The sequence below is a fragment of the Pogona vitticeps genome, chromosome 3 (genome assembly GCF_051106095.1).
Source record: "Pogona vitticeps strain Pit_001003342236 chromosome 3, PviZW2.1, whole genome shotgun sequence".
NCBI lineage: Eukaryota > Metazoa > Chordata > Lepidosauria > Squamata > Agamidae > Pogona > Pogona vitticeps.
The window spans coordinates 183,590,492-183,618,031 of NC_135785.1; the positions used below are offsets into that span (position 1 = coordinate 183,590,492).

Genomic DNA, 27,540 nt, shown 5'->3' on the forward strand with positions numbered 1-27,540 from the left:
TGAATGAAGGATGCAGGTATTATTTTATAAGTAACTAAGATTTCTGCTATGTTCTGGAAAAAAGCAATATTAAAATATTTTTCTATTCCAGATTAAATTCTTCTAGTTGATTAATGTATCAATTTGTTCTGTGTCTGAGTATGAGTATAATTCTTGCAACTAATTTACTACAATTTTTTGCATATACTAATTCAAAGTCCTTGTGAAAGTATAAAATGATGAATGTCGTAGGAGGAATCTGCTAGCAGTAGCCTAAGTTTAAATTGAGAATTCCCTTTGATTCTCCCAAACCCTAATCTTCCTGTGTTTTTCTTAAGTATGTTCAGGAGTCATTGCAGACCAATGAGGAAGACCCAAATGGTGAAGGAACCAGTTTAAAAACAAATGTACTGAAGGCTAAAGAGCATGATGGTAGTGGTACCCCTAATCCACTGGAGAAATACATGAAAATAATACAGCAGAATCGAGAGCAGGAACTTGAGATCAAGGTGTGTGTTGTGTAAGAGCCAGATAGAGAGCCTTGAAATTCCTTATTACACATTCTCATCAGTTGTCTTCGCTCTTTTCTCTCCTCTGTTAGGGAAGCTAGAACAAGATTCAAGGGTTGAAGGTCTACTTTTTATTAAATAGGAAACTTAAGAGTATATATCCTGCATTTTCTTCTTTACTGATTGCAAACTAATTGGTCAGCCAGTTTATATTTAGTGGATAATCCAAGTTATTACCTAGTTACTTTTATAACTAACCAACAATTTATTTCTTAATATATTTGATAATGATGTAAATTGTAAACATTTGGATATAATAAAATCAAAGTGCAAGTACGTGTCAGCCAAACCCCCTGATGTTTTAATATTATTAAAATTAATATTATAGTTAGGTACAGAATTCCTCCATAAGCACATGCTTGTGCTAGCATCCAAGACTGAGAGACATAACAGGGTTGAAACTAATTACAGTGGTGCCTCGCTTAACGTTTGCTTCGTTTAACGTTTTTTTCGCTTAACGTTTATTTTTTCAGAGGCAGATTGTGCTTCGTATAACGTTTTTCCCTATGGGCGATTTTCGCATAGCGTTTTTGGGACCATGCTTCACTTAACGTTTTTGGTTTTAGGTCCCCTGCTTCGCTTAACGTTTTTTTTGTTTTCAATTTAAAAAGTGTCTTAGAAGGGTCCAAAACGGTTCTAAATGCTTGGATTCGTTAGAGGACCCCTTAAGTCATGTGCAAACCTGATTTGGCTTTGATCTGACGTTTCGTTAATTTTTTGTGAATTTTTGTTTTTTGGCCCATAGGAACCAATGGACCTGTCAAAATCTGACAGCTCCATGCTTTCCTATGGGGGAGAAAACAATTTACAAAAAATTAACGAAAGTTCAGATCAACGCCAAATCAGGTTTGCACACAACTTAGGGGGTCCTCTAACGAACCCAAGAATTTAGAACAGTTGCTGAGTCTTCATTAATTTTTTGTGAATTTTTTCTTCCCCCATAGGAAATAATGGAGCTGTCAGATTTTGACAGCTGTCAAAAGTTGGGGGAAAAAAATTCACCATTAATTAACGAAAAGTCAGATCAAAGCCAAATTAACTTTTGCATCCGTTTTAGAGGGTGCAGAAGCTAATCCAAGCATTTAAAACCATTTTTGACCCTTTTATGACACACTTAATTTTGCAAAAATTGACTTCGCAAAGCCATTGAAACCTATTGAGTCAGCTACAATACATTCCAATGGAGGATACATTGTATCGTTTAACGATGTTTCCTATGGGTTTTTTCACTTAAGGACGGCAATCCGTGCCTATTGGAACGGATTAACCGGTTTCCAATGCATCTCTATGGGAAATGGTGTTTCGCATAAAGTTTTTTTCGCATAAGGTTGTTTTTTTTTGAACCAATTAAAAACGTTATGCGAGGCACCACTGTACTTAAGTTTTTTTTACCTTCTATATCTTCTTACTGTAATATGCAGCATTAACCATTGCATTCCATTAATCTAACAGTTCCAAAACTGTTTGAACATTAGCAGGGCACTTTTGAAATATGATCATATGATCCTGATACTGAAAGATCTGCATGGTCACCGGTGGCTTATTGGGCCCAATTCAAGATGTTGATTTTAAAGCCCTAGAGGGTGTGAGGCTTAGCTATCGAAATGACTCCCTGTTTTGTTATGATCCTGCCCAGAAAATAAGATCTTCAAGAGACGCTCTGAGGACAGGGTATAATTTTGTCTGGTTTTTGTAGCCAAATATGGTTTTACCTGTTTTTATTCCTTGAAGGAGTTTGTAATCTGGGATGAATTCAGTGGTTAACTTCCTTAGAGTAGGAATGAATGGGACTTGCTGGTCCAACGTGCCATGGCTCTCATTGATTTCATGAGCCTTTCCCTGTATAAGATTAATGATAGATTTAATCCACTATCTCCTTCTGAGGTGATTCTGCACAGTCACTATGTACAAGCTGGCAGCTTAATGAGCTTGTTTTCTTTGTGTTATTTCATTAGTAGAATGCATGAAAATGTATAATGGAAGAGTCTCATCGGTGTCACCACTTGTGCAGTGCTTTGGGAATATTTTAAATAACTAATAGACTGTTTAAACGTATTTTGTAGAGATGCTTTAGGCTATTATGAGAGGTATTAAGCTACATCACTTAATACTTCTTTTTTTTCTTTCTAGAACTCCATGAAAGAAGATGAAGTGTCTGAGGGACACCTAGATGTTGAAAGGGAGGACAGGTAGGCATCTTTCTATTGGTTGGTGTTCTTGATTCATACTTTGTTTCTTGTTTGGTTTGTCCTTGTCCATTAAGCACTTCAAATGGTAAAGTACTTATTGTAATAAATATCAGCTTCTTTCTCTTATCTGGCAAAACTAATGCATTTGATGATGAGTATCTTCACTTTAACTAATATTCATCCAACTCTTCTTGCTAGCATAGCCCTGGTGGTATATTAGCATCAAGCTGCTGCAGTTTTCAAAGTCAGTGTAGGCATTATTTGTTGTGTGTTGAATTGCACAGCTCACTAAACAGCAGATGTCTACACTGATTTTGTAGAGCAAAAAGAATAGGAGCCTGTTTCAAAATCCACTCTTCTCTCTTTCCCAGCTTTAGTGCTGCAGGCACTGTTCATGAAGAGCCTGATGAAGACTTCTGGTGAATATGCTACATGGTCAGAAAAATGGATCCAACACTGGGGAAAATCCATTGTGTAGAAAGAAGGGGCTGGTTCTGTGGAATGCTTAAATATTTCTGTATACAGTTATGAAGAAAAAATATTTGTCTGCATCATCAGTTGTTGGCATAAGTGTTGAAGTACTGTAATGTTGTGCAAGCAGCGTTAGCCATCCCTATGCAACAGCAGCTAAATTCAGTTGTTCACGTTAAGCAATCAGATTTGAGATTGCTGTTTATCTTTTAAAAATATGTGAACACATCTTAATGAACAAATAGGCTCTAGTGAGCTATTAGTAGTTTCTCACTCCACTTTAAAGACAGAACAAATTATGCTGTTCCAGCACTTAATGTTGCAGGTGTTAGAGATGGTTAAATAACTACTGTAGCTCAAAGCTCCAGTATGGCAATCATTTTCTGAACTGTGCTTATTTGTGGAAAAAACCTTCTGATTATTTGTACCTACAAATAAGAATATTTTCTGTAGAAATACTTTCGTTTCATTTTTTCTTCCTTCATACAGGCAAATTCGTTTTTTAAATTAAGCCATTGTTCATAATAATGTCATGCTATTAAATATTTTGATACTATTTAAATGGAGAAATCACACTGATCTTTCTTCTTGAAGCAGTTTGCAAGAGAGTATGTCTAACCTTGGAAATATCTGACAGTAAATAATTGTGCCTTTCAATAAATGGAAAACTAGAAGACAACTTCCCACACTTCAGTATTTCTCCAAGTTTTTAATTGTTTCTCTTGTTTATGAAGCAGCAAAGAGCAGCCTGGTGCTAATACTGAATTAAAAATAAATGAATCATATTACTCATTTGTTGTAGAAGGGAGATGTGTTAGGGAAATAAAAAGAATTGAAACTTCTTAAAATATGATACTCGGAGGTAATTTACCTATCATGTATAAAACAGATAACTTGTGTGATATAATGTTAAGTTATGGTATGCCATGTTAGTCATCCCAATGGCAACAATTTGGGGCAGTTAAAGACTCACCCCACCCATACTGCAGCCCCCATGAGTTCCCAGTAATGGAAGGGATTATACGGGAGCCAAAGGTACCTCAGGGCAAAAATAGGAAATGCTTAATTTCTGAAAAATTGTCTTGGGTGCTGTTGGTGGTGTCACATCTTATGTGGTGTAATTTACACAAACTGGATTTGAGCCAGAAGGTCTTATAAAACACAATTTTATTCTGTAGCAAACAGGGTTCTGTCACAAAACAAGTTGTTGATAACAGGACCTTGCAAATGGGCAGCTAAGGACCTGTGATATTCACTAACCTTGAATTTATCCCCTCCTTTTGTGCAAGGGAGGGAAAACCATTTAGATTTTCTATAGACTGTCACCATTTTGGAATTTCTTTCGATAGAAACCTGGTCTGTTACAAAGCATGACAGCTTGACAATAGCATATAAGCCTGTTGTTTGTTCTTCTCATAGTAGAAAATGTTACAGTTAAAGAGATTTTGGGAGATCCACACACACATTTAGATGTCAGACAGAGTCTGGACTGCCCATGTGCTGGAGACAGAAGTATCACACATGGTAATCCAATGTATATATTTGTGTCCAGACATACTGTAGATGCAAGAAAGACTATATCCCTATTTATACTGATTCTCACACTTTACCAAAGCTTCTATTTGTCAACCAATCACAAGAAGGAATATACATTTGTAATTGTTTCTCTGAAAAGATTCTCAAAATAAACATACACAGATATTGGTACTATTATCTACAAATATTTATTGTAACACTCGGATATAACTACAGGAAGCCCTTGGCACTGATAGAAAATATTGATTCACGGTTAGGTTACAAAAATTTATACATAGCAAAATTGAATGCTCTTTACATAAAAAATATTAGACTACTTAAACAAAACTTCAAAAAACTCCCAGTAATAGCTACAGAGAATTAGAAAAGAATTAGGCTTTAAGACACTGTCTGTTACCTTTATGCAAACACTGGACTAGAAAGAACATCACCTGCATTGCTGTAGAAATTTGTTTCCTTCATGCAACAGGTAAAAACAAACACTAAGCTATTTTTATCTGCTCTATATAGATTTTGCCTCTTTAAAAAGAAAACGTCAAATTAGGCAAGTAACAAACTTGAATGCAAGGTAATACCTGAATTATTTTCCACATTAATATTATTTTCTTTTAACCTCTTAAAAGAAATGCGTACTTTTATCTCTATACACATCTGCATGGTATAAAGGAGCATTTTAATATTCAGCAAACATTCAAAACATGGATGTATGACTTGACTCTTTACTGATTTAAAACTCACTGATGTACTTTATTTTCTCCAACATTTATATTTTTTTAAAAAATAGCACACCAAAGATACCATCACTAGTACTCAAGCTAGCACTGAATGTTTCTGAAAATGCTAGAAGGCAGATTTTGTGGCAGTTTTAAAATGGCACCCAATATTTTACTGAACACCAAGTTTCTTGTAAGAGAATGTGTAGGTATCATCTATAAATGTATTGAGCACCAAAATTGACATGGGTAGCTGAGCTGTGTGCTCTGTATGGCTATGGATTTTTAATTTTTTTAAAGAAATTCTCATCAGCTCACTTGAAACAGTTAAATTACTGTCATTTCCACAAGGTAACACTGTCCACTTTGATAAAATACAGACAGAATTATGATCTCCTACTACTGTATAAATGCTTAAGACATTTATAGAAAATAAACATTAAGGCAAAGCTGACATTTATTTTCTGAGGAGGAGACCATTGTCCTGATTCAAGCATCCATCTACATTCCATCAAACTTTAAAATTAAAAAAAAAAATCCTTGGGTCAATAGCACCCAGCTTACTCCAATAAGTGCAGTACAACAAACAGTGGCTCATTATAGCATTGTTGAAAAGGGAGCGGCTCAGAAACCAACACTGCTGGCATTTAGTCCACAAAATCCAGTTTCAATTTTGACAGAGACTGAAGAAGCCAATTTGTAACTTCCTGAAATTGTATCAATTAAGTACAACTATCAGTATTGAGAAGAAAAGGAACAGCTATCTAGTAAAGTACTAGAGTCTTGGTTACTTACACCTGTGTATTATATACAGCCTTTAAAAATCTTCTTGTTGCAGGTTAGGATACAAACGGTGGTATCCAGTTTGTGAAGGAGCATGCTCCTTCATTGATTCTTGTATCATTACCAAGAGTATCCATGAAGATGTCATGCTTGGTAACTTGGTTCCCCCCCCCCCCCAAAGTGGCCTAGAATAAGGACCCTGCTCTCCCCCTCCCCCTCCCAACTCAGTGCTTAAAAAGAATAAAGGATATCCACTGGAAGTTTTCCCTATGAACATGGCCCAGGAGCATGAATGTGAAGTGTTTTGTTTTTTTTAAATTCTGTATTTCTTTGAACATACATCTGGTCTGCAGAACATCTCTTTGATGATTTGTCAGAGCTACAAAATTCTTCTGAAAAAAGGACTCTGGCAAACATTTATGTGTAAGAATTGAGTTGCTCTTTGGACCGAGACTGGATATCCTGAAGTTCCTGTTCTTCTTTTGCTTTGATATCCTGGTAAGCCTGCATTTTGCTTGCATCCTTTAAGTAGGCCCAGTTAGAGGACAGTATCATGAGGAAGTGGATCTGGAAGAGAAGGGTGAGCATGATGGCTAGTGAGCATGTCAAAGAGGCAAAGCAGGCAGCTAGTAAGATTAATAAAAAGTTATTCTACATAATTAATCATTAAAGTAGACAGAAAAGCTTCTTTCTAAAGCTGTCTAGAGTTTTGCATGCTTCAGTCTAGAAGCCAGCAAAAGTTAGTAGGAAGTAGGAACAAAAGCAGTTAATGCAACAGAAAAAGAACTGAATAGCTCTGAAAATATATTTTGCAAGTGAACATGCTGAAGCCTAGAAGGGCAGCTCAAAAGGTAATTCGGGGTAGCATTCTCCTGTGCATCTCCCACCCATCTGAGTTAAGGAAATTTGCATAGTAATTTCTTCCCTACTTTCCACAGTGTTTACTGGGGCAAAAATAATGTGCCATGTGAGTGTTTGCTTTGTTTGCCAAATGGCCAGTACATGCACTTTGGGAGTTGACCAGTTAGAAACTAGTGACTAGACCATAGCCTGGGCCACGGACGTGGATGCCAGCCCTTTCTCACAGACCCAAGACAAGCAATGTGAACATGTCCTCCATCATGTCTTACTAGAAAACTACAGGCTTTGTTTCAGAGTGTCGAAAATAATCTAATATTTTGCTTTGATACAAACTTTCCGCTACTGAAAAGGCTATTCTTCCACGATCCTCACTGAGTTGTGTCTCAGCCAGTTTGACCAGTAAAAGCCCCATTTGAGGATCTTTGCTGATGAACTGGCTGTGAAAATAGAGAATGTTTTTATTTAATACACTAGAGATGAGGCGAATGTGTGGTATTTGAGAACAGCACTTGCGTGACAGTCTAGACATTGGCAGTTAATCAAGAATCAGGCTTGTATTTTGTGTTGTTATCTATTGTAGAACAGATACTTTATTTTTTTATGATTAGTGAATAGCAGAGAAAAAATAACTTATTACAGGCTCTTAATTGACCCAGTAATTGTTTCAGAGTTGGTGGTTAGAAAAAATAGCTTGATGCTAAACAAAAGCCGTCCTTTCTTTAGAAGGATGATTTACAACATCACTTAAAATAACCGGATCCCCTCATAAGTATAGAATATAGCCAGATCTCACCCACATTGTCATTCATATACAAGACATGGTTTGTATTAATCTAAAATGCTCAAAGATGCTTACTGAAGCTATTTACAATTTATTGGAACAAACGTCAAAAGAACTAGACTCTTAGTCTAGGGTGTCAGTGGTATTTCAAGCTACACAGTGCAGCTCTTTACTGGGCTTATGCAATTTAGAATTTAGTGCAGCAATCTTCCCGACTCTTAAACTTCAAAACAGCATAGTTATATGTGGTAGCCATCATGTAGATCAGCTGGTGGAAGAGAACAAAATAGAGCATATAAGAGACAAGAAATTCTTCAAGCCTTTTTGGGCAGGTTGCGTGTGTGTGCATGTGTGTGTGTGTGTGTGAGAATCCAAACATATAGTGTCAGGCAAGGGTTTCAGTCAGAGCTTTGGTGAAAATAGTTATAGCTCTGTTTAACCTAAACTATTATAAGGAGGCCTGGTTGCTGCAGGCGAAAGGACATGGGTAAGTCATTACTTCCCCTGAATTTGGCTGTCAAAAAATTAAAAGCTGGTTGATGTAAACAGTTTTTCAGTTTATATAAGCTAATTTATTTTAAGTTTTACTTTTAAATATATACATATATTAACTTTCTACATACATTTGCTGACATCTTGACAAAAAAAATCATACTCCCAAAAGACTTGAAGGAAGGAAACACAGGAGTTTTAATTCTATTTCCAAAGATGGGAAAATTCTGCAGCATACTAACATTGGGACATTCAAGACACTACTAATGCCAATATATTTCTATCAAAAATTGCCATAAATTGGCCATGCAATAGGATGGAGTTAAATAAAACAGCAAACGACTATTACAAAGCTTGCTCTGGTGCAAAGCTTTATTGGGAAATGTACGCACTTGCCTGCTATTTGGAATCTCCTGAGAAAACTACATCCAGGTGCCAACAAACACAAAAAGTGTTACTTAGTTTACGTTAAACAGTATGTGAACAGTTACACCTGCAAAGGGGATATATTGTTATTTCAGAAGAGAGAGCAGATGGTAGTACTCACCAGTGCTATGACAGTAGCACCAGCTCCGGCACAGGCCACAATGAATAGGTGGTAAGACAAATAGAACTAGAACAATAAAGTGGAAACTTGTCATTTCAAATACTCAGTGATACAAATGCACTTTGGCCCCTAGGACAGCACTTGCATGAGCACCTTCACCACTAAAGTGTTTTACATGCTAGCTTAAAAAACCCAGCAACTTTGGCATGTATAACCTAAGGAGAGGATTTCTGTGACATATATTTTGTCTGCAGCCTTTTGCATGGACCTGAACATATTTATGAATAATCTGGTGAAAAAGGCCTATGGGTTCAAATGTAGGTTGCAGTGAAAGTGTGAAATGTCATAGAAATTGTCCGCCTACAAGCATTCGGCTATAGTAATGTGCTGGGCAAAAACTAACATGTTCAATCCAGACAGTACAGAGGCACTGTTAGTTGATGCTCTTCTTTAAAATAAAAATAAAAATGGAGGCCCTCTTCTGAAGGTGGCTGCTCTCCATGTTATAGTTTGGCCCCACTCCTTTCTGGATACAAATACACTAAGGTTTCATTAACTCCCACTTGCTGTTTTGTAACATGTTACATACAGAGTTGCCCCTGAAGATGGTCTGGAAACTTCACCCAACATAGAACATAAGGGTAGGAATCTTAAATGAGAACATGCATTATGAACTTCTTATACCAGAAGTTTTTTTCCCTCCTTCTCTGGTTCCCAGTCTGTTTCTGAATCCAATTCAAACTGCGAGTGTTGATCTATACAATGCTGCACAGCTTGGGACCTAAGTATCTCTTAGTGTAGATCCCACCACTGTCTTCTCACGCCTGAACTCAAGATCAGGAAGAGGTCCTTCAAGGGCCTCTCAATCTGACATTTAGAGATGGCTATGAAAAAAATTGTTTACTACCTATATTCGCATGGAAAAATGAAATACAGATTTTCTGTTGTAAAGTTGTCACCCAAGTGACTTTAGTTGGCAAATAACTTACAAGCACCATTCAAGTGAAGTGACTCAGACCGAAATGCCCAATTTGCCTGGAGTAGATGCTTGTGCAACTGGCAGTTACATAAACTCAGCTTTTAAAAAGTGATCTGTGAGAAATGCTGAGATCTAGATCACTTTTACATAAAATGAGATAGGTATTTTGAGAGCACTGCATTTGCAGCTGCTCATTACTCAAGTCAACTTTGTCAATTTTATTAACTTATTTGTTTTTAACCCATTCACAGAATTGGCATACCCTATGGTGCTCCATATCTGTAGAAAGTGTTCCTGTTATTCCCCATATTCTTGTCTGTTATGTAAACCTGATATAAGTTTCAATGCTCGGGGAATCCATCCTTCCTGCTCTGTTACATTCTTCACCTCTATAAGAAAAGTTTCACTGTTCTCTCTCAACTGGCTATTCATAGAGCAGCTTGGCGTAACAACAACAGATGTCTTCAGAACACTCTTGTCATTCATTTTGGATGATTAGCTGTCATTATTCCTTTTAGGAAATGAAGTATTTAGCAGACTGAAAGGTGTGTTTAAACCCAGCTGTCAAGATGTGGAAGAAAGCACGGGAAATTATAGCCTCTTTTACCTCAGGTGTGTTGCACATATCTGCTAAGGTTGACCCACATGCCTTCCCAGGTATAGCATTCCATGGGATGATTCCTGAAGTCAAAATAGCAAAGAAAACATAATGCTGGTTGCTGACATCATTCTCTTTTCCTGAAATCCACTTCCCTTCCCCACCTACATGCAAGTTCTGTTCCTTTAGTGTACACCCACACATTGACCAGTTCAATCTGGTGTTGGCGTTATCAAGTACAAAATCATTTTATCTGTGTTCTCTTCCTTCATCCAGAAGAGAGTCTTTTGCCAAGCAATGTTCTCATATCTAGGATTCCCATATGGCAAACAAACGGTTGTTTTAGTCACTGCGGACACTGTTGTATGCAGTGATTACTGCCTCTATGGGTTGCGTGAAGTGACTGCTAACAGCAATCTCTGTAACTTTTCAGGATTTTCCTTAATAGTGCTGAAGTGGTAACTGCAGCCAAATGCAATGGCCTTGCAAAGATTTATCTTCTTACTTCTATGAACTCCTTGCTCTCTTTGCCTTTGGCCCACTGCCTATCAGATCTCTACCATCTGTGACATTTCTTCCTTCCTTGCTCTTCCTTCACTTCATTCCTGTGGAAGCACAGCATGATGTGACACCAAACGACACAGTGTACTGGAACGTAACATTTTCATCTGCTAAAACCCTCCACCATGGATATTAGATGGGGGGCAACACGATGATACTAACATACATGCAAGTAATCCAGAATTTGTTCTCCCCTGCTCTACCTATCAGAGGTTCATAGGTGTGTTATGAATTCCACCACTTCTGGTGAGCTCACACAAGTACCCTCTTTTCTTTCATTTAATCAAAGGTTACCAGTCATAAAATGCACAACCAACACAAAACTAATATTTGGTAGCAAATGGAACTGCCAAGATAGACCTGATTAACATAGATTTAACATTCTAGATACTTCAGAGAGACACACTTCTCTGGATAATGTTACATGATCTAGTTGACATTCTCAACCTAGCATAAAAGCTGCTGTGCATAAGGCTGGTTTGTGTAGATTTTGGTATGCTGTTTTAATTGGAATCTGTGATGTGATATCATACCTATTTAAGGGAAGACTGAATGAAAGCACTTACGTACAGTTTTCTATATGGAAAAGTGACTGTCTTATCCTCATTCTCCCAAGTCTCTGTAGCTAATTTTACATTTTATTGTGGGAATGGAATACAGTATCCTCGAGGAGTCCAATGTCTGACTATTCGGAAAGGGAGCACTTACATAGTGCAACGCATTTTTGCAAATCCTATTTGTTCATTTCTGCAGTCGATATGTAAGGGGATCTTCACTCTTGCAACACCTGCCAACCATTCACTTGGACTAGTGTTTATAGCCTATGCCTCCCCCTCCCCCAAGCGCACTGGAAAAAAGAGAGTTTAGGACTTTGTGTATCAAATGTTTGCTCTATTTGTTTGAGCAACTAGCTGTGCATATATGCATGCACTAAGGATAATTTCTCAAAACACGTGTATGATAGTGAAATATCATTTCATCATCCTTGTCCTAAAGAGGTTTAACACATGCCCGTCCACAGTGGAGTGCTCATTTCTGTTTCTCTGCCTTTCAGCATCCCATCCAAAGAAAAACAACACCCTATTATAACAAAAAAGAACACCCTGTAAAATTTCCATTTAAAAAGATAATGGCATATCCTGTCCTTATAACTGAAGGAAGAGATACAGAGAAGCTTAGCAAGGGAACATAGGACCATAAAAGAGTTAAAATCAACTGGAGTCTACCTGGGACTTCCCAGAATCAAGAGACGGGTCATGTGTTCCACTAATCTAATATTTAATATTCATCGGTCTAGGACATGATCACATCCCCTAACTTACTTCCCAAAACACACTTAATCTCAGTCCCTCACCAGATTATATCAGATTACAGCTGCTGATACCAGAACTGGAAGTACAAAGATCAGTGTGTGTGTACATACCTGATCCCAATATGTATGACTCTCGAAAATAAAAACCTAAATGACTCTTCTCTCATTTCTAGCCAAAGTTTAAAGTCTACGTTACTGTCCACCTAGCATGCACATCCATTGCAGAATGAACTAAGAAAGAAGGCTGGTTTGCAGAACTACTTGTATAGTTCACACTGTTATAAAACATTAAGACTCTTCTGATATACAACTACAGATTTCAATTCAGGAAATAAGCCTGAGATGCTTTCTAGCTATTTGGAGATGGGGGTCAGGCCTGCCTAAGCAGTTTATATTGCTGATTGTTTTATTATTAAGCCTGATATCGTAAGGCGGATAACAGCCACAAAATCACTTTAGATAAATGACTTGCCAAATACAGTTAAACTGAATGCATTTGGAAAGAGGTCAATGTAATCTGCATTAATTGAAAAAGTAATGACATGTTCAGAGACTCTACACTTGGTTGCTTTTCAGTTCATCTCATAAGGGTAAGACAACCCTCTTGAAGATAGGAACAAGGAAAGAGGATAAAGCATTTAATCAGGATTAAAAATAAGTACCGTATTGCCTGATATCCACACAGATTTGGTCCGCTGAAGCTGTCATATTTGCTGGGAGTGATCTGATGACTTCACAAGTTGACCATATGTTATAGAACATAAAGACCGGTACGGCAGAGAAACCAAAGACTCCAAGCCAGGCCACTCCAAGGATATAGGTGAGGAAGACAAACTGTGAAGGGCAGATAGAAGCACATTTCACACACAGAGAGCTCCTATTTTCAGCCCAGTCCTTCAGGAAATGGTTACCTCATCTGTGATTCTAAAATCTAAAAAACAAGATGGTTGCACAGCCTCCACATACCATGTATGGAGTCTGGACTTTTCATTCCACAGATGCTGTGTGGATGCATCAAAATGACAATAACAGCTCATTTTGAATCTCTGCCCAAAATGGTCTGACTTTCTCAACAGTTTTAATCAAGGAGGATTTCTTAAGGAGAGTCTTGTTCCTTAAGAGGACTTAGTGTCAATTGCAGACTTGGAAACTCCATGAATGTATTGAAATATTAGCATATACAATGCACCAGATTTTCCTATGAATGTTTAAAATTAAATCAGATTGGCAGTGCCCCTGAAAGGCAGATTTTAAACTGCCAGAGCAGAATTGCTTACTTAGGAAAGCAATGACAGACAGGCAGGCAAAAGAAGTCCCTTTCTCCCCCTCCTCCAAGTTAAGGAGATCCGGATAAGCAGCAGCCAGTGAATTAAGAGACTGGTACGAGCAAATGAAATCGGCACATGGCTCTGCTCACCTATCAATGGCAAAGTTGTCATCCTGTTGAGGTCTTCACCTGCATGCAGAGCTAAAAAGGTGAGGAGGATAGAGGCATGCCTACAAGCCAGACACCTCACCCACTGAGCCATCCAGCCAGTTGTGCTCGCCATAACAGTCTCAGTTATCCTTCCCCCTTTCCCATAGTCACCAACAGATGAGCTACCTGCTCCATTGTTTCTGGGCATAGAGACAAAAACAGCTGTGTGACTTCCCCCAGCCTTTTAGTTATCTTTCTGCCCCTCCTTGTTCCCAGAAGCCACAGGAATCCTAACCTGCATAGCCTTGGCCACCAGTAATGCCCCTGAAACCTTGGTGTATGTCAGGCTCCATTCAACTGCAGCCTAGTTTTCCTATCCAGGTCAACTCCAATTGAATTCTTGTGGGCGTTAATAAAATTCCCCAGAGAAAGAAAGCCAGTTTGAGTGTGAGGAACAAATCTGCTAAAATGCAATACTGCTAAGGTTTAAAGGATTGTTTGCCTGTACATATGTCAGAATACAGATAGGTTTTTAAACACATCTAAAGAGATGACTTGTTAACGAGGCACAGGATAAACCAACTTCTATCTGTACAGTCATTGCAATTAAGATTGTAACTGCTCTTATAGAGATGTTTTGTTTTTGCTTTAATGCACACATGAATGCTGTTTTTTTAATTAAGTAGCATTGCCTCTTTTTTTAGCCACCATATGAAGCACAATTTTTAAAGCAAATATCATTTGGGGAGAAGCTTAATCTCCTCCTGCTTAAAATGATAGCAGTCCAGATGTGTGCTGTCTCCAAAGTAAGCAAATTAAGGCACCAAGCTATATGTTATTTGTTTAACACAACATGGTGTATTACATAAGTGCCCTAGGATTTGATCAGCATTTTAATTTTAAATTATTTCTTATTAGCATATAGAGTCTTTTAGATCCTTTTTGCTCCTTAAAGAATATGGCATATCTCACATCAACGTTTTGACAATGTTGTTTACAACTCACTGGTTTTGGAACAATTTATACTAACATACTATACCTAAGTGTGCAAACATTTACAGAGACCCTTCATCTAGCAAGAATAATCTGTAGTAACTTTTTTCTTTCAGAAATAATGTCTTCTAAGAAAAAGGAGATACTTTAGGTCTTGAACTTGTTTTAAGTCTACACTTTTAAATGTTTGGATTATATTGGAGACTAAGAGGGATTATACTTTTTTTTTACTTCAACAGCACTAGATCCTAAATTTTAAACGGACGGCACCAACAGATGAGATGCAAAGTTCACAGTTAGAAGTGGAGCACCCTAAAAATGTAACAACAGCATGCAATCAACTCAGTTCTGAGTTATGGTGATTCTTTCCAAGGTTTTCTAGGTACAGAGTACTTAGGTTTACCATCCCCTGCTTCTGAGAGTGCCGTGGTGTCAGAGAGTGGGACCAAGCAGCTTGCTCAAGGCTGCACAGGCTGGTTCTTTTCTTAGGATGCCAGATAGGGAACCAAACCCCCAAGCTCTAGCTCTGCTACCCGATATGTCAGACACCGAGCTATCCAGCCAGATCCCTAAAGAATAAGAGGATATTTATTTCTTCTACTACAAAATGTTGTCGCTTTAGAGGTTGTAGATGAGCCTACCTTTTATTAGGTGACTTGACATTAGAAGATAAGCAAGGGATTCATTTGAAAGTTGATTACATACAGCAGAAACTCTGGAAAACTTGTATTTGGATGGATAATGATTGATCATCCTGTAATTTCAAACTCACATCTCATCTGTTTCTGTTCTGAGATAACTCTAAGCATAACAACCTGCATACAGACAGCTGAATCAGCCTGTCTTTCAGAAAATAGTAACAGAATCCAATTTTTTTCCTGTTCTTGGTTTCTACCATTCCCTGTTTCCTTTAGCCTGGAGGGATGTGGTACATTAAAAGTGAGCGTGTGAGATAATTCTGAGATGACCACTTGCTGTCTTGCCCAGGCGGACCAGGTATAAGATTACTGCAAAGATAAGCAGATACGTACCTGGAAGACGGGACTCAGTTCATTATGGCAATGATCGCATTATCTCTCTCAGTTCAGATGTTACAGAAAGCTACTCAAGGGAGCAAGAAGAGTATCCAGGGGTTATGAAATAACAATGCCTTCGAGGGGAAGAAGACAAGAACAGAGCTGTGGCAGATGGTCTGTCCATGAAGCAGATTGCAGTGCTGGGAGTAGCATGAAAGGCATGCAAACATTGGGGGGGGGGCAGAGAAACTGGGAAAACTGCAGGATTTGGGGTCAAGGGAAAGGGGGGAACTATTTACCAGTTACATACTGTATTACAGTCTAATGATGCTCAGGAGATCTTGCTGTCTGTTCATGCAATCCTCATATATGTAAAGCAGGAAAGAGCTTGCCTTCCAGAACCTGGGCTCCAAAGCTGAAAAACTGACTGATATGTGACAAGATGTCATGCAATGACAGACAGCAGTTCCGCATGTTTGCATTAGTAAGTATTAGCTGATATTTATGTGAGTTGCATAGTTCTCATCTTAAGAGCAGAACAAAGGGCTGAATTCCTTCAGCAGTGCAGGACAATGTCTATGCATATTAATGTCTTAAAGCTGACTGAACTGAGCCCATTTGCTTGCTACATAGGGAGTCTCATTGTAGATACTAGGATACCAGGACACTGGATACTAGGACCAAACTAACAGGCTATAATGACCAGCAACCTTTCCTACCACTTTATAATGGCATCCATATAAAACCCAGCTACCATTAACGAGACCTCATACACTGGTCCTGTATTGTATCTTATACCTGACAAAGTGACTATCTGAGTATACCTAATGGTGCATCAGGAAAATGGTCTGAAAGATGGTTCCTGCAGAATGCTACTTTTTTTTCTTACAGAAAAGCTACTGGCATCTGAACTTGATGTATTATTTGTTAAGTCTTTGGAGACACAAGAGATCTGCTAATGTTGACTGGAAGGGATACTAATTCATACTACTGTATCACACTCACCATTCCACTGATGCAACGACCACAGATAGTTGTCTTGAATTCACCATGCAACTCCTTCACCGCACTTGTTGTATAAAAGCCCTCCGCCAACAGGATGATTCCGTACAAGAAAAAAAAGGATGCAATTCCGTAGATAACATACTGCATGAGTTTTATTCTGAGAAGGAATAATAGGAGAAGTCAGATTTTGCCATGCCAAAATACAGCATCTTTAATTAATATACAGTGGTGCCTCGCAAGAATAACGTAATTTGTTCCGCGGTTAATGTTGTCTTGCGAAAAATTCATCTTGTGAAACGTGTTTTCCCATAGGAATGCATTGAAATCTAATTAATGCATTCCTATGGGCAAAAAAAGTCAGAACAAAGTCAAATTTGGTTTACAAAGGGTTTATTAAATGCTCTTTAAAGCCATGCATATTGTGCAGATGATTTAAAAATTTCATCAAGCAAAAAACGTTAACTTTTTAAACATCATAGAAAAACATTTAAAAATCAGCAAACATGAGGCAGGAACAAAAAATGGAAAACATTCATCTTCCAAAGCACGGCCATAGGAACATTTGTTATCAACCCCATTGCCAAAACCATTTGTCTTGCGAGTTTTTTTCCCTGCAAGGCATTTGTCTTGCGAGGCACCACTGTACAGAGTTGAACAATGGGCAAAAGAACAAAGTGTGACCTCAATGGTAACATCAGACATGGGATGGCAATATAATAAAATGTGTAGTTTTATCAGAGAACCTCTATACTTTGGGCCACAAAGCCATTCTGGCTGTCTGCCTTTTGCTGGCTAAAAAAAAACAAACCCATTTGCATTGCACCTGTGGCTATAAACGTTCCAGTAAAATGTGGCTGGGCTGATGGGAGCTTCCCAGTAATAGAGCGCTTGCTGGACCTTATGGCTCAAGAGTGTCAGGGGAACATGGCCTACTCAAGGCTTTAACAGAGATGCTCCTCTCTAATGAACTGGGCAGACATGAAATTGTGTCAGTTGTGACTTCTGATGTCTTTGTGACTTTCAGCACAGCCAACCAGGGTAATGTGGACAAGGAATCAAGTTCTACAAACAGACTGGACTAGCCAACAAAATCTTTGGCCAGTGATTAACATGGGATCCTCAGCTGCTGTTCATCTAAGGGGTTGATAGCATTTTATGGCAAATGCTAAAATTTGGCCTTTCACTCCCACCAAGGAGAATATAACATTTTACCGACTCTACACTAACTTATATATTCATTCAAACCTTGAATTCCTCCAGCCACAATACAGCTTTGTTACCAACTTAGAAGACAACATGCCAACATATGCCAAAATATGTCGGAAGTGGAGTTGATGCTGAAGTAGATGAGGACAGAAAAATGGCTGCAAAGCAGAACTCAGGGAAGCTTGGTTGCAACCAAATTCTTTGCCAAAATCCTGCCCCAGAAGGGAGGGAATCTTCCTCAATACATTGGAGAACACAAAATGCTACATTTCATACACAGATATAACCTCCCATATTTCTCTTATTTCCTGAGAAAACATAGGCACAAAATGGTTTGAAATGCTGGTTACTGCTAACCTTTCTACTGAAAACAGCTTCCTTGAAATTGCCCAGCAGGAATCAAAACTGTCTTCTGCTGGGAAGGAAGCCTCTCTCTCTCTCCCTCTCCCTCTCCCTCTCCTTCTCCCCCCCCCCTCTCTCTCTCTCTCTCTCACACACACACACACACACACACACACACACACACACAAGAAGCCCCCCCCCCCCATTGTCTCTCTCATTATGGCTGAATGCATACAAGAAGTTTCTCAGAAACCTATGAAATATAATTACTATTTTAGTCAATAGTTTGCACTTCCTAGCTGTGGTAAAAACCTATTTGAAATATCATTTATTTTTGTGAGGAAAACAAGTTATTTTTCTGTCGTAAGAGGAATCTAATCATGTTCACAGACAATATTCAAAGGTTAGGAGTTTATATTTTGCTTTAAAAAGGCCAATTTTTAGCTTTCTTTAGCTTCTTTCCTCTAAAGCAAAAGTGGACAACTTGTGCCCCCCAAAATTATTAGATTACAACTCCCATCAGCTGTCACCGCTGGATGAGGTCTGATGGGAGTTGCAGCCAAATAATATCTAGAGGGCTACTGTTGCTCTTGCTCTATGAAACTCTGCATATCAGTCCTTTGAAATTGTTTCCTCTTCTTTTTCCACGCAACACTCAGCTAAGTCAAATCTCAATATTCTGCAGACACTTAGACCAAAGTGTTACATGCACAGATTTGCATGTTTTTACATTCCTTGGCAGAACATATCACATTTTTTTAAAAAAAATGCTGGAAAGAGTATGGGTTTTTCAAAAGAAAGATCAGATAAGCAAAATGTTGAAGGAACTGACTAGGGCTTGTGTACAGAAATATGAGGGAAGAAAGGCCACACTTTTCAGTGTGAAGAAAGAAAAGGAGGACCTTGCTTACGTCCGAAGATAGAACCTAGTTAATATTATATAACACTAATTTAATTAATGAAGATTAGTTCCATGGCCTCTTTCCATATGGTTGTATGGCACATGTGAAAGAAATGACATGCAAGTGCTTACTGACAATATTTTAAATTTCATCCTTAACCTGCTTTCCCAGGTACCTCTGCAGTATATTTTTAGTGGCCTGCGATCTCCAGGCAACAGCTCCTTTTTTTGCCTTCTGTTGCTATGGAGCTGAATAGCTATGCTCTCCTAGAGATTTACTGCTACTCTTCGTTTTCTTCCCCCCCCCCCCCCCGGTCAAATTAGACAAGACATCTGAAGTGAAAGTATATGCTGAATCCCTAATAGCAGCAGACTTGGGGAAGAGGCATTCAGAAACGCATTCTCATCCACTCACTTTTGTCCCCAGAAATTCCACAATTCCTTTTCTCTCCCCGCATCCCATTGTGACCAACTTCCGCAAATATTTCAAAAGGTAGTTTGATTGTTTGTTTGTTTGTATTTATTTATTTATTTATTTATTTATACATACCCCGCCTATCTGGTCATTGCGACCACTCTAGGCAGCTTACAACATACAATACAACACAACACAATATAAGAAAAAAATATAATACAATTAAACATTTCTACAAGATGGAAAACATATGTAATAAATCAAATAGAGAGAGGAGGGGAAAGAATCAGGAATTAACGTTTTTAATTGATTTTTAAAAGCACCCAGCGAGGGAGCTGCGCGAATCTCCGGAGGCAGATTGTTCCAGAGGCGAGGAGCCACCACTGAGAAGGCCCGGTTTCTTGTTTTTTCCTTCCGGCCTCCCTCGGTGTCAGGCCCCTCAGCCTCACCTCCTGACTCGCACGTGTGACATGGGTAGAACTAGTTGGGAGTAAGCGTTCCACCAAGTATCGAGGCCCTAAACCGTTTAGGGCTTTATACACAAGTGTCAAAACTTTAAAGTCGACGCGGAACCGAATGGACAGCCAATGCAGCTCGGCCAGAATAGGAGAAATATGGTGGTATTTTCTTGCTCCACTCATCTCTGATTTTTCACCTCCTTCTATACAGAATCTTCTATGCAGGTCTCTGTGCTCCTATCTTTGATAAGTCCTCCCATCTTCCATATGACCTTACCTTTCCTAAGTAAACACAGTTCAAACAGCACGACTATTCCATAATGTAAAACAAGTTTCATACTTACACTTCAGATAACAAAGCGTGGTCAGTGACGTTTGTGGAAAAACTCTGTTCGAGGATAGATATGGTGCCAGCAAGAGCCACATGACCACAGCCACAGAACAATGCTACCCCAGAGAAGCAGAGAATTGTTGCCACAAGTGAAGCATATGGAACTCCTCCGAGGCACTTAATGCAACATTCAAAGCAACCTAAGATAGAGAGGGGAGAAAGGGAGTGGCATAAATGCAACATTATTTTAAGTACAAGAGCAAGTTACAGAGACAATATTACTTGGGTTTCATGTGGCAAAAGTTGTAAAGGGGAACAATAGCAAACAGTTTGTTTAAAGCTCAAGGGACTGCACTTCCTAGTTTAGTTGGTGGGCTTCCATTTTGTATGTGTTGCCTCAAAGCTCAAGAGTTACAAGAATCCCATTTGCACAAGTCAGGGCACTTCTACTAATCCCTCCCCCCACCCCACTCCCCAAAAAGCTGCTCTTGAGGGGCAATGGGAGTGTGGGATACTCTAGAACATAATGAGATTTAGGGCAGAGGGCTGTAGTAGATGTCGGAATGTTGAATCAGTAAAAATTGGATTGTTCAACTGGCAGAAGCAGAAACGCTCTTTAGTAAGGCAACAAAAGAAAACTAATTGGATACAACCTAATGTAAGAAGCTGAGATGCTGTAGCAAATAGTTTGCTTTCCATCTTGAAACAAAAAAACATTCCCTCTAAGACAGGTAACAAAACGCCATCTTCTAAGATTCCATACTGCCCTTTGAGACATGTTTGCAGGCTTGAGGCCAATTGTCGGGGCTGCAAATTTCCCATCCCAAATTTCACTTGAGCCATCAATCTGCTGGGTGACCTCACACAGGCTACTCTTGATGGCCTTTAGAAACCTCAGACGCCATTCTGCGACATGGCAAAATTTATGTTGGTACACTTGACAAGGATTTAATAAACGTTACTGAAATAATGTCCAATGGGCACTTTTGACACTCAAGAAGTCCTACACGAACACAACAAATGGTTCTCTTCTTACTTGTGTTTGAACAATGCTTCTGGAAAACATCCAAATCTCTTTGAAACTTGTAAATATAATATTTCTTAGAGATTTCTTGCCACTTAGAAAACATGCTAAAAGCCAGCAATGGACATTTTTACAACCAATCCCATAAAAAAGATGCCTTGAAGCCTTCAGAGTAGTGGTTCTCAACTTTTTTCAAGTTGCAAATCCCTTTTATAATAGCCAAGTAACCTACAACCCCTCACCATATTTGCATAAAAAGACATTTTTAATGGGGTAAAGCCATCCATTCCCAGAAAGTAGGGGCTTCTTTCTCTCCCAAAGGGCTTGTTCCTCATACTTACACATACATCCTAACATTACTAATCCCTCTCCATAAGGTCAAGGAAGAGATTATTTAGCAAGGGCTACAACGAGTATAAGGTGACTGTAACCCCCTCCCCAGAAAATACTTTGCTACCCCCTTGGTACTCAAGACCCTAGGTTAGGAAACTGCTTCAGAGGCAACTTACTGAAGAGAAATAAACAGTTGAGATTCACATGGTGATGCAAAAACGTCCTCCCCCAAACAAAACAAAAACCAGCATTAAGAAAAATAGATCAATATTGGTGTCAGCTTTGTTCAGAACTAGAACTAGTTAAAAATGGATCATCTTATGGTACAAGCATCATTGGTATGGCGAGCTTACAAGCTATCTAGTGGAATTAGCAAGTGAACATCCAGAACACTACTGAGTTAACTTTGAAAAATTAAAAATGGATGATAATTTCATTAGAAGATACTGAAGCTCCTCGGAACTTATTTATTAACACATTCTAATGCCCTGTCATTGTGTAAACTTCCATCTATGGCCTATGAGGAATGGGTTGGTCTCGTTTAACAACATCAAAACTGCATTCTAAATGTAGTAAGCAATGTGGTTGAGTGGATACATATATATTCAATTCCAGCCCTCACTTTGAGGCAGTAACTTTACCCAGGAGGCAGAATTCTGATGTGAGAGAAGTTTCCAACAGCCTTTACTCTTATTGCTGCTGCTGCTGTTGCTTTGACTGATATTTCATCTCATAGTGCTATACAGTGGGGTCCTGACTTGAGAACTTAATCCGTATTGGAAGGCGGTTCTCAAGTCAAAATGTTCTCAAGTCAAATCTGCATTTCCCATAGGAATGCATTGAAAACCATTTGATCCGTATCTGCTCTTTTCCGTCCATAGAAACTAATGGGAAGCTGCTGTTCCGCCTTCGACGACTAGAGTGGGATATTTTGTTTCTTTTTTTTCTTAGGTCAAGAAAATACAGGGAAAATACAGTCCAGGCAGTACAGTACCAGGCAGTCCGAAGACTGTCTCCCAATCCACTCTCTAAACGCTGGGAGGAGTGAGGAAGCAGACAGGCACCCTTTTCACTGGCCAACAGTTAACTGAACGTTCACATTTTGCACTTTCCCTGCCTCCCACGTGGGTTTTTTTCAGTTCTTAACTCAAATCTAAGTACTTAAGTCAAGTCAATATTTTCCTATGAGAGCGGTTCTTAAGTCAAAATGTTCTTAACTCAAGCCGTTCTTAAGTCAAGACCCCACTGTATGTGCTTTGTGGTAAGATATAGTGCCATGTGTTACAGTATTGAAATCTCCAACAGGATTATTAACAATAAGGGGCGGCTGAATACATCCTTAGCTTAAGTGTGAAGCAGCTGGCCTTGTTTTGGACTGGGAACTTCCCAGCCACCCTTCTTCCTTCTACAATTCCTCTCCAAACAATAACAGTGGCTCATTTATCAAGGACAAAGGAAGCCTCCCACTGTTGTGATCTTCAAATTACCAAACTACTTAATATGCCCAAGCAACTCCCGCTTAATCCAAATGTATTTGTTTTATTTTGTTATTTTGAGTAGAATTGCAGTTTCTGGTGACTCAGAATAAAACTTGCTTCAAATGCAAGATACTAATTACAACCAATTGGGTTCTCCTCTGGTCACCTACCTGCTTCCCTCCAACCCCTATAAGAAGCACTTCCCTCTACTCCTGACTTGATGTTATTGTAATACCTCTGATAGGTTTGGAGACAAAAGTCTTCCCTCTCTGTGCCTGAACAGGAGTTCCAAGGTGAAGGGATGATCAAGAGACCTGCATTAGGTTGGTGAGAAATCAAGTAATTGAAGGAAGTGTTGGGAACTCGGTGGACTGGGAAAGGATCAGCTGGAGGACATACCTCAGATTAGTTAAAAATTCTACTTTGTTACTAGAAAAAGACGTTGGCTTGTTCCTATCTCATTTTGAAGAGGAAATAGCTGCATTGTACTATTTCAGCAGTTTGTTTTACATTGATTAGTAACAAACAAATGCAATATGTAATTCTAAGTGCACCAAGAACAATATGAAATATATGGCTCCTTGGAAAAGACCCTGATGTTGGGAAAATGTGAAGGCAAAAGGAGAAGGGGACGACAGAAGATGAGATGGATGGACAGTGTCATTGAAGCTACCAACATGAATTTGAGATGCAGTGGAAGACAGGAGGGCCTGGTGTGCTCTGGTCCGTGGGGTCATGAAGAGTCGGACATGACTTAACAACTAAACAACAATTTCTGTCACAGAAATAACTTAAGACTGAACACATACAAACACATCAGAATATAGCTGCAGATATAAAGCTTTCATAAACAATGTCTGTAAGGTAAAAAGTCTGGCAAACTATTCTTAATAATGCAAAGATTTGTCAACTGGCCCAAACCTCTATTTCTGTGAAGTACTTTTTGGCATGCTTTACACTACACATCAAATCCACATACATTCATGACCCTAAAGATTTTAACTACTGTATCTCTTTTTTCTTCCTGACACAATCTTTGTAAAGGCATATGTGTGTGTGTTTTTGCCAAAAAATAAAAAAGTAAAAGAAGAATTTGTCTGCTGTTATAAAAAGTAACACAGCAGACAGAAGAGTTAACAAGAGAAGGGACTTCTCAGTCCTTATATAACACAGCTTCCACTCTTTGAACAGAGAGAAAGATTATCCAGGAAGTGAAAGCACAAATGGAATTAATGACTTCCTTTACAAAAATATGGGGAGAAATGTTAAAAATAGAATTTAAAAGTACACAGCGGCTGTGTTCAACGCTATCCTTACATGCCAGTGTAAAAACACTTTAGATCTAAAACTGTGCAGGGAAGCTACACATCAATGCAACTCGCATTCAATGGCCATTTTGTCTAAAGCATCACTAGAACCTTTTGTGCAGCTCAGCAGAATAAACACAATTTTTTGTCCTCAGGCTTGTGAGCAGCAGTTACCATGGAAGCAGGTTAATAACAGCTCAGTGATTTGCCCAGAGCTGACAGTGAACCTGGCTGCAGATTTAACACACTCTCAAAAGGAGGCCAGCTAAAAAACAAGGACTGAGATTATTTTCGGGGGGGGGAGGGGGATAAAGGCTAAATAAAATACAGTTTCATGTATGTACACACAAACATGAAGAAAGAATAGGACCAAATTTCTGGGGAAACTTTTGAGTATCAGCTTTCCTCATCCTGATGTTCTGGATACCTTGAATTATAACCATCACCCCCAAACAACATATGCACTCCCCTAAGCAATAATCATGCTGGCTAAGAGTGATGGGGGTTATAGGCCATCACATAAGGAAGACACCTAGTTACATAAGGCTGGCATACAGGATACTGAGAAAAGCTTAGATGACACAACACAGCATATGCAATCCACTCACAAGAGACTACTGTGAATAAAGTTAGACCCATGGCCATGGATAGTTCAGGGAGTTAGGTATGGTCGGTAGCCTTGCACAGTCTACAGCACTAAATGAATAAGCTTAGAATTGCCAAGCCATGAGGCCAGCTCCTTTCAAGGAACCACAGTGGGGAATCGAACTCCAAACCTCTGGCTACAGCCAGAGACCTAAACCACTGAGCAGTTCATCCTGTAGCACTTGCATGCATTCAAAATATGCCAGTGTTATCACTAACTAATTGCCCATACCAGTATCTTTAGAGTAAGAACAAGATGAACAATATTTATCATCATTATGTTTCATTGGGAAGGATGGATAGTTCTACATAACTACATAAACAGTGCCTCTAATGTATACAGATACTTCTGGAATTTAGGCGATTTCTAAATAATTGTGGCTATTCTTTTCACAGTAGTGTGGGAAACTCTGTAGGGCCCAGGAGCCTATTTTCTGTCCTGGAACCCTCCAGGGGTCACATAGACCATGAAAAATGCCAAAGAAGTACAAAAAAACGAAACCAGAAATTGGAGATGTTACGTTTGGCTCTCGACATGTTCCAGACGCATAGGAATAACTGATTTGAATAACTGTTTTGGTGTTGCTTATGGTATTTTTGTATGGTCTTTGTTTGATCCTTTTTAGTATTCATATACTCACTGTTGTTAGCTTCAATATTGTCTCTTAATATTGTAAGCCACCTTGGCTCCTTTTTAAGGAGAAAGGTGGGGTAAAGATATTATAAATAAATGAATAAATTACAAATGAAGTCACTACCATATTGAAATAAATGCACAACTTTCTTTAATTAATGACTTTAGTTTTAAAAAAAGCTGATTTAGGACTGAGCTGTACATCATCAATCACTGTTAAAATGATCTTTATAATTTCAAGATTATATCAAATCAGCAGTGGTTAAGTCCAAATTTATAGCACAGACATATTGAGTTGTTAACTGCTTGGTAGAGGAATCCAGTTTTATAAAGCCTAGCAGAAATCCACAGTCATTTTATATAAACATGATGTATTAGTGTTAAATTACTAGATCTCCAAATGTCTGTGCATTGAGCTCCACTCACTGAAGCTGCCCCCTCCCAGCACCCCCCCGATGCACTTAAAGATTTTAATGTTAAAAACATGGCTGCTTCAAATGAATAGGAGAGGAACCATATACAGTGGTGCCTTGCATAGCGATGTTAATTGGTTCCAAAAAAAACATCGCTATGTGAAACCATCGCTATGCGAAACACCATTTCCCATAGGAATGCATTGGAAACCGGTTAATCCGTTCCAATTGGAATGGATTGCCGTTGTTAAGCGAAAAAACCCATAGGAAACATCGCTAAGCGAAACAATGTATCCTCCATTGGAATGTATTGAAGCTGACTCAATACATTTCAAGCGCTTTGCGAAGTCAATTTTTACAATTTTAAATGTGTCATAAAAGGGTCAAAAATGGTTTTAAATGCTTGGATTAGCTTCTGCACCCTCTAAAACGGATGCAAAAGTTAATTTGGCTTTGATCTGACTTTTCGTTAATTTTTTCTGAATTTTTTCCCCCCAACTTTTGACAGCTGTCAAAATCTGACAGCTCCATTATTTCCTATGGGGGAAGAAAAAATTCACAAAAAATTAATGAAGACTCAGCAACTGTTCTAAATTCTTGGGTTCGTTAGAGGACCCCCTAAGTCGTGTGCAAACCTGATTTGGCTTTGATCTGAACTTTCGTTAATTTTTTGTGAATTGTTTTTTCCCCCATAGGAAAGCATAGAGCTGTCAGATTTTGACAGGTCCATTGGTTCCTATGGGCCAAAAAAAAAAATCACGAAAAATTAACGAAAAGTCAGATCAAAGCCAAATCAGGTTTGCACATGACTTAAGGGGTCCTCTAACGAATCCAAGCATTTAGAACCGTTTTTGACCCTTCTAAGACACTTTTTTAATTGAAAAAACAAACATCGTTAAGTGAAGCAGGGGACCTAAAATCGCATTCGTTATGCGAAGCATGGTCTCAAACTTCGCTAAGCGAAAATCACCCATAGGAAACATCGTTATGCGATGCATATTATTTTCTAAAAAAAACACATCATTATGCGAATTCATCGCTAAACGAGGCAATCGTTAAGCGAGGCACCACTGTAAATTAGATCACTTATGCCCACATACTCTGTCCATATAGATTAGTCTTGATAAGGTCTTTTAGTTAAGAATCTATTTAGGAATCCATGTCGTTCTTCATGAAGATGAACAGGTAGTGTGTTATGTGTAGATCCAAGTAATGATTCTTGCATCTAAATTAGCAAGATGGATTGTGGGG

At 38.7% G+C, this 27,540-nt stretch overlaps 2 protein-coding genes across 11 annotated transcripts in view; one reads left to right on the plus strand and one right to left on the minus strand.

The window, feature by feature from the left end:
* The window catches only part of OFD1 (OFD1 centriole and centriolar satellite protein), a 33,423-nt gene extending 29,536 nt beyond the window's left edge, over positions 1-3,887 (plus strand). For both annotated transcript variants that reach the window (XM_020786771.3, XM_020786770.3), the window contains exons 21-23: positions 318-488; positions 2,679-2,737; positions 3,109-3,887. In XM_020786771.3, the coding sequence (XP_020642430.3) occupies positions 318-488; positions 2,679-2,737; positions 3,109-3,160 (282 nt within the window). In that variant the 3' untranslated portion in view covers positions 3,161-3,887. The remainder of the gene's footprint in view (positions 1-317; positions 489-2,678; positions 2,738-3,108) is intronic.
* A 1,022-nt stretch (positions 3,888-4,909) lies between these two features.
* GPM6B (glycoprotein M6B) overlaps positions 4,910-27,540 on the minus strand; it is a 133,319-nt gene continuing 110,688 nt past the window's right edge. For 4 of the 9 annotated variants that reach the window (XM_020786774.3, XM_072994359.2, XM_020786775.3 and 1 more), the window contains 6 exons: positions 20,469-20,655; positions 16,803-16,959; positions 13,034-13,205; positions 10,508-10,581; positions 8,922-8,987; positions 4,910-6,807 (listed from right to left, as the gene is read on the minus strand). In XM_020786774.3, the coding sequence (XP_020642433.1) occupies positions 6,658-6,807; positions 8,922-8,987; positions 10,508-10,581; positions 13,034-13,205; positions 16,803-16,959; positions 20,469-20,655 (806 nt within the window). In that variant the 3' untranslated portion in view covers positions 4,910-6,657. Of the gene's footprint in view, positions 8,151-8,770; positions 8,988-10,507; positions 10,582-13,033; positions 13,206-16,802; positions 16,960-20,468; positions 20,656-27,540 lie in introns of all 9 variants that reach the window. The other 5 variants (XM_078390386.1, XM_078390384.1, XM_078390385.1 and 2 more) reach the window with 2 other exon arrangements.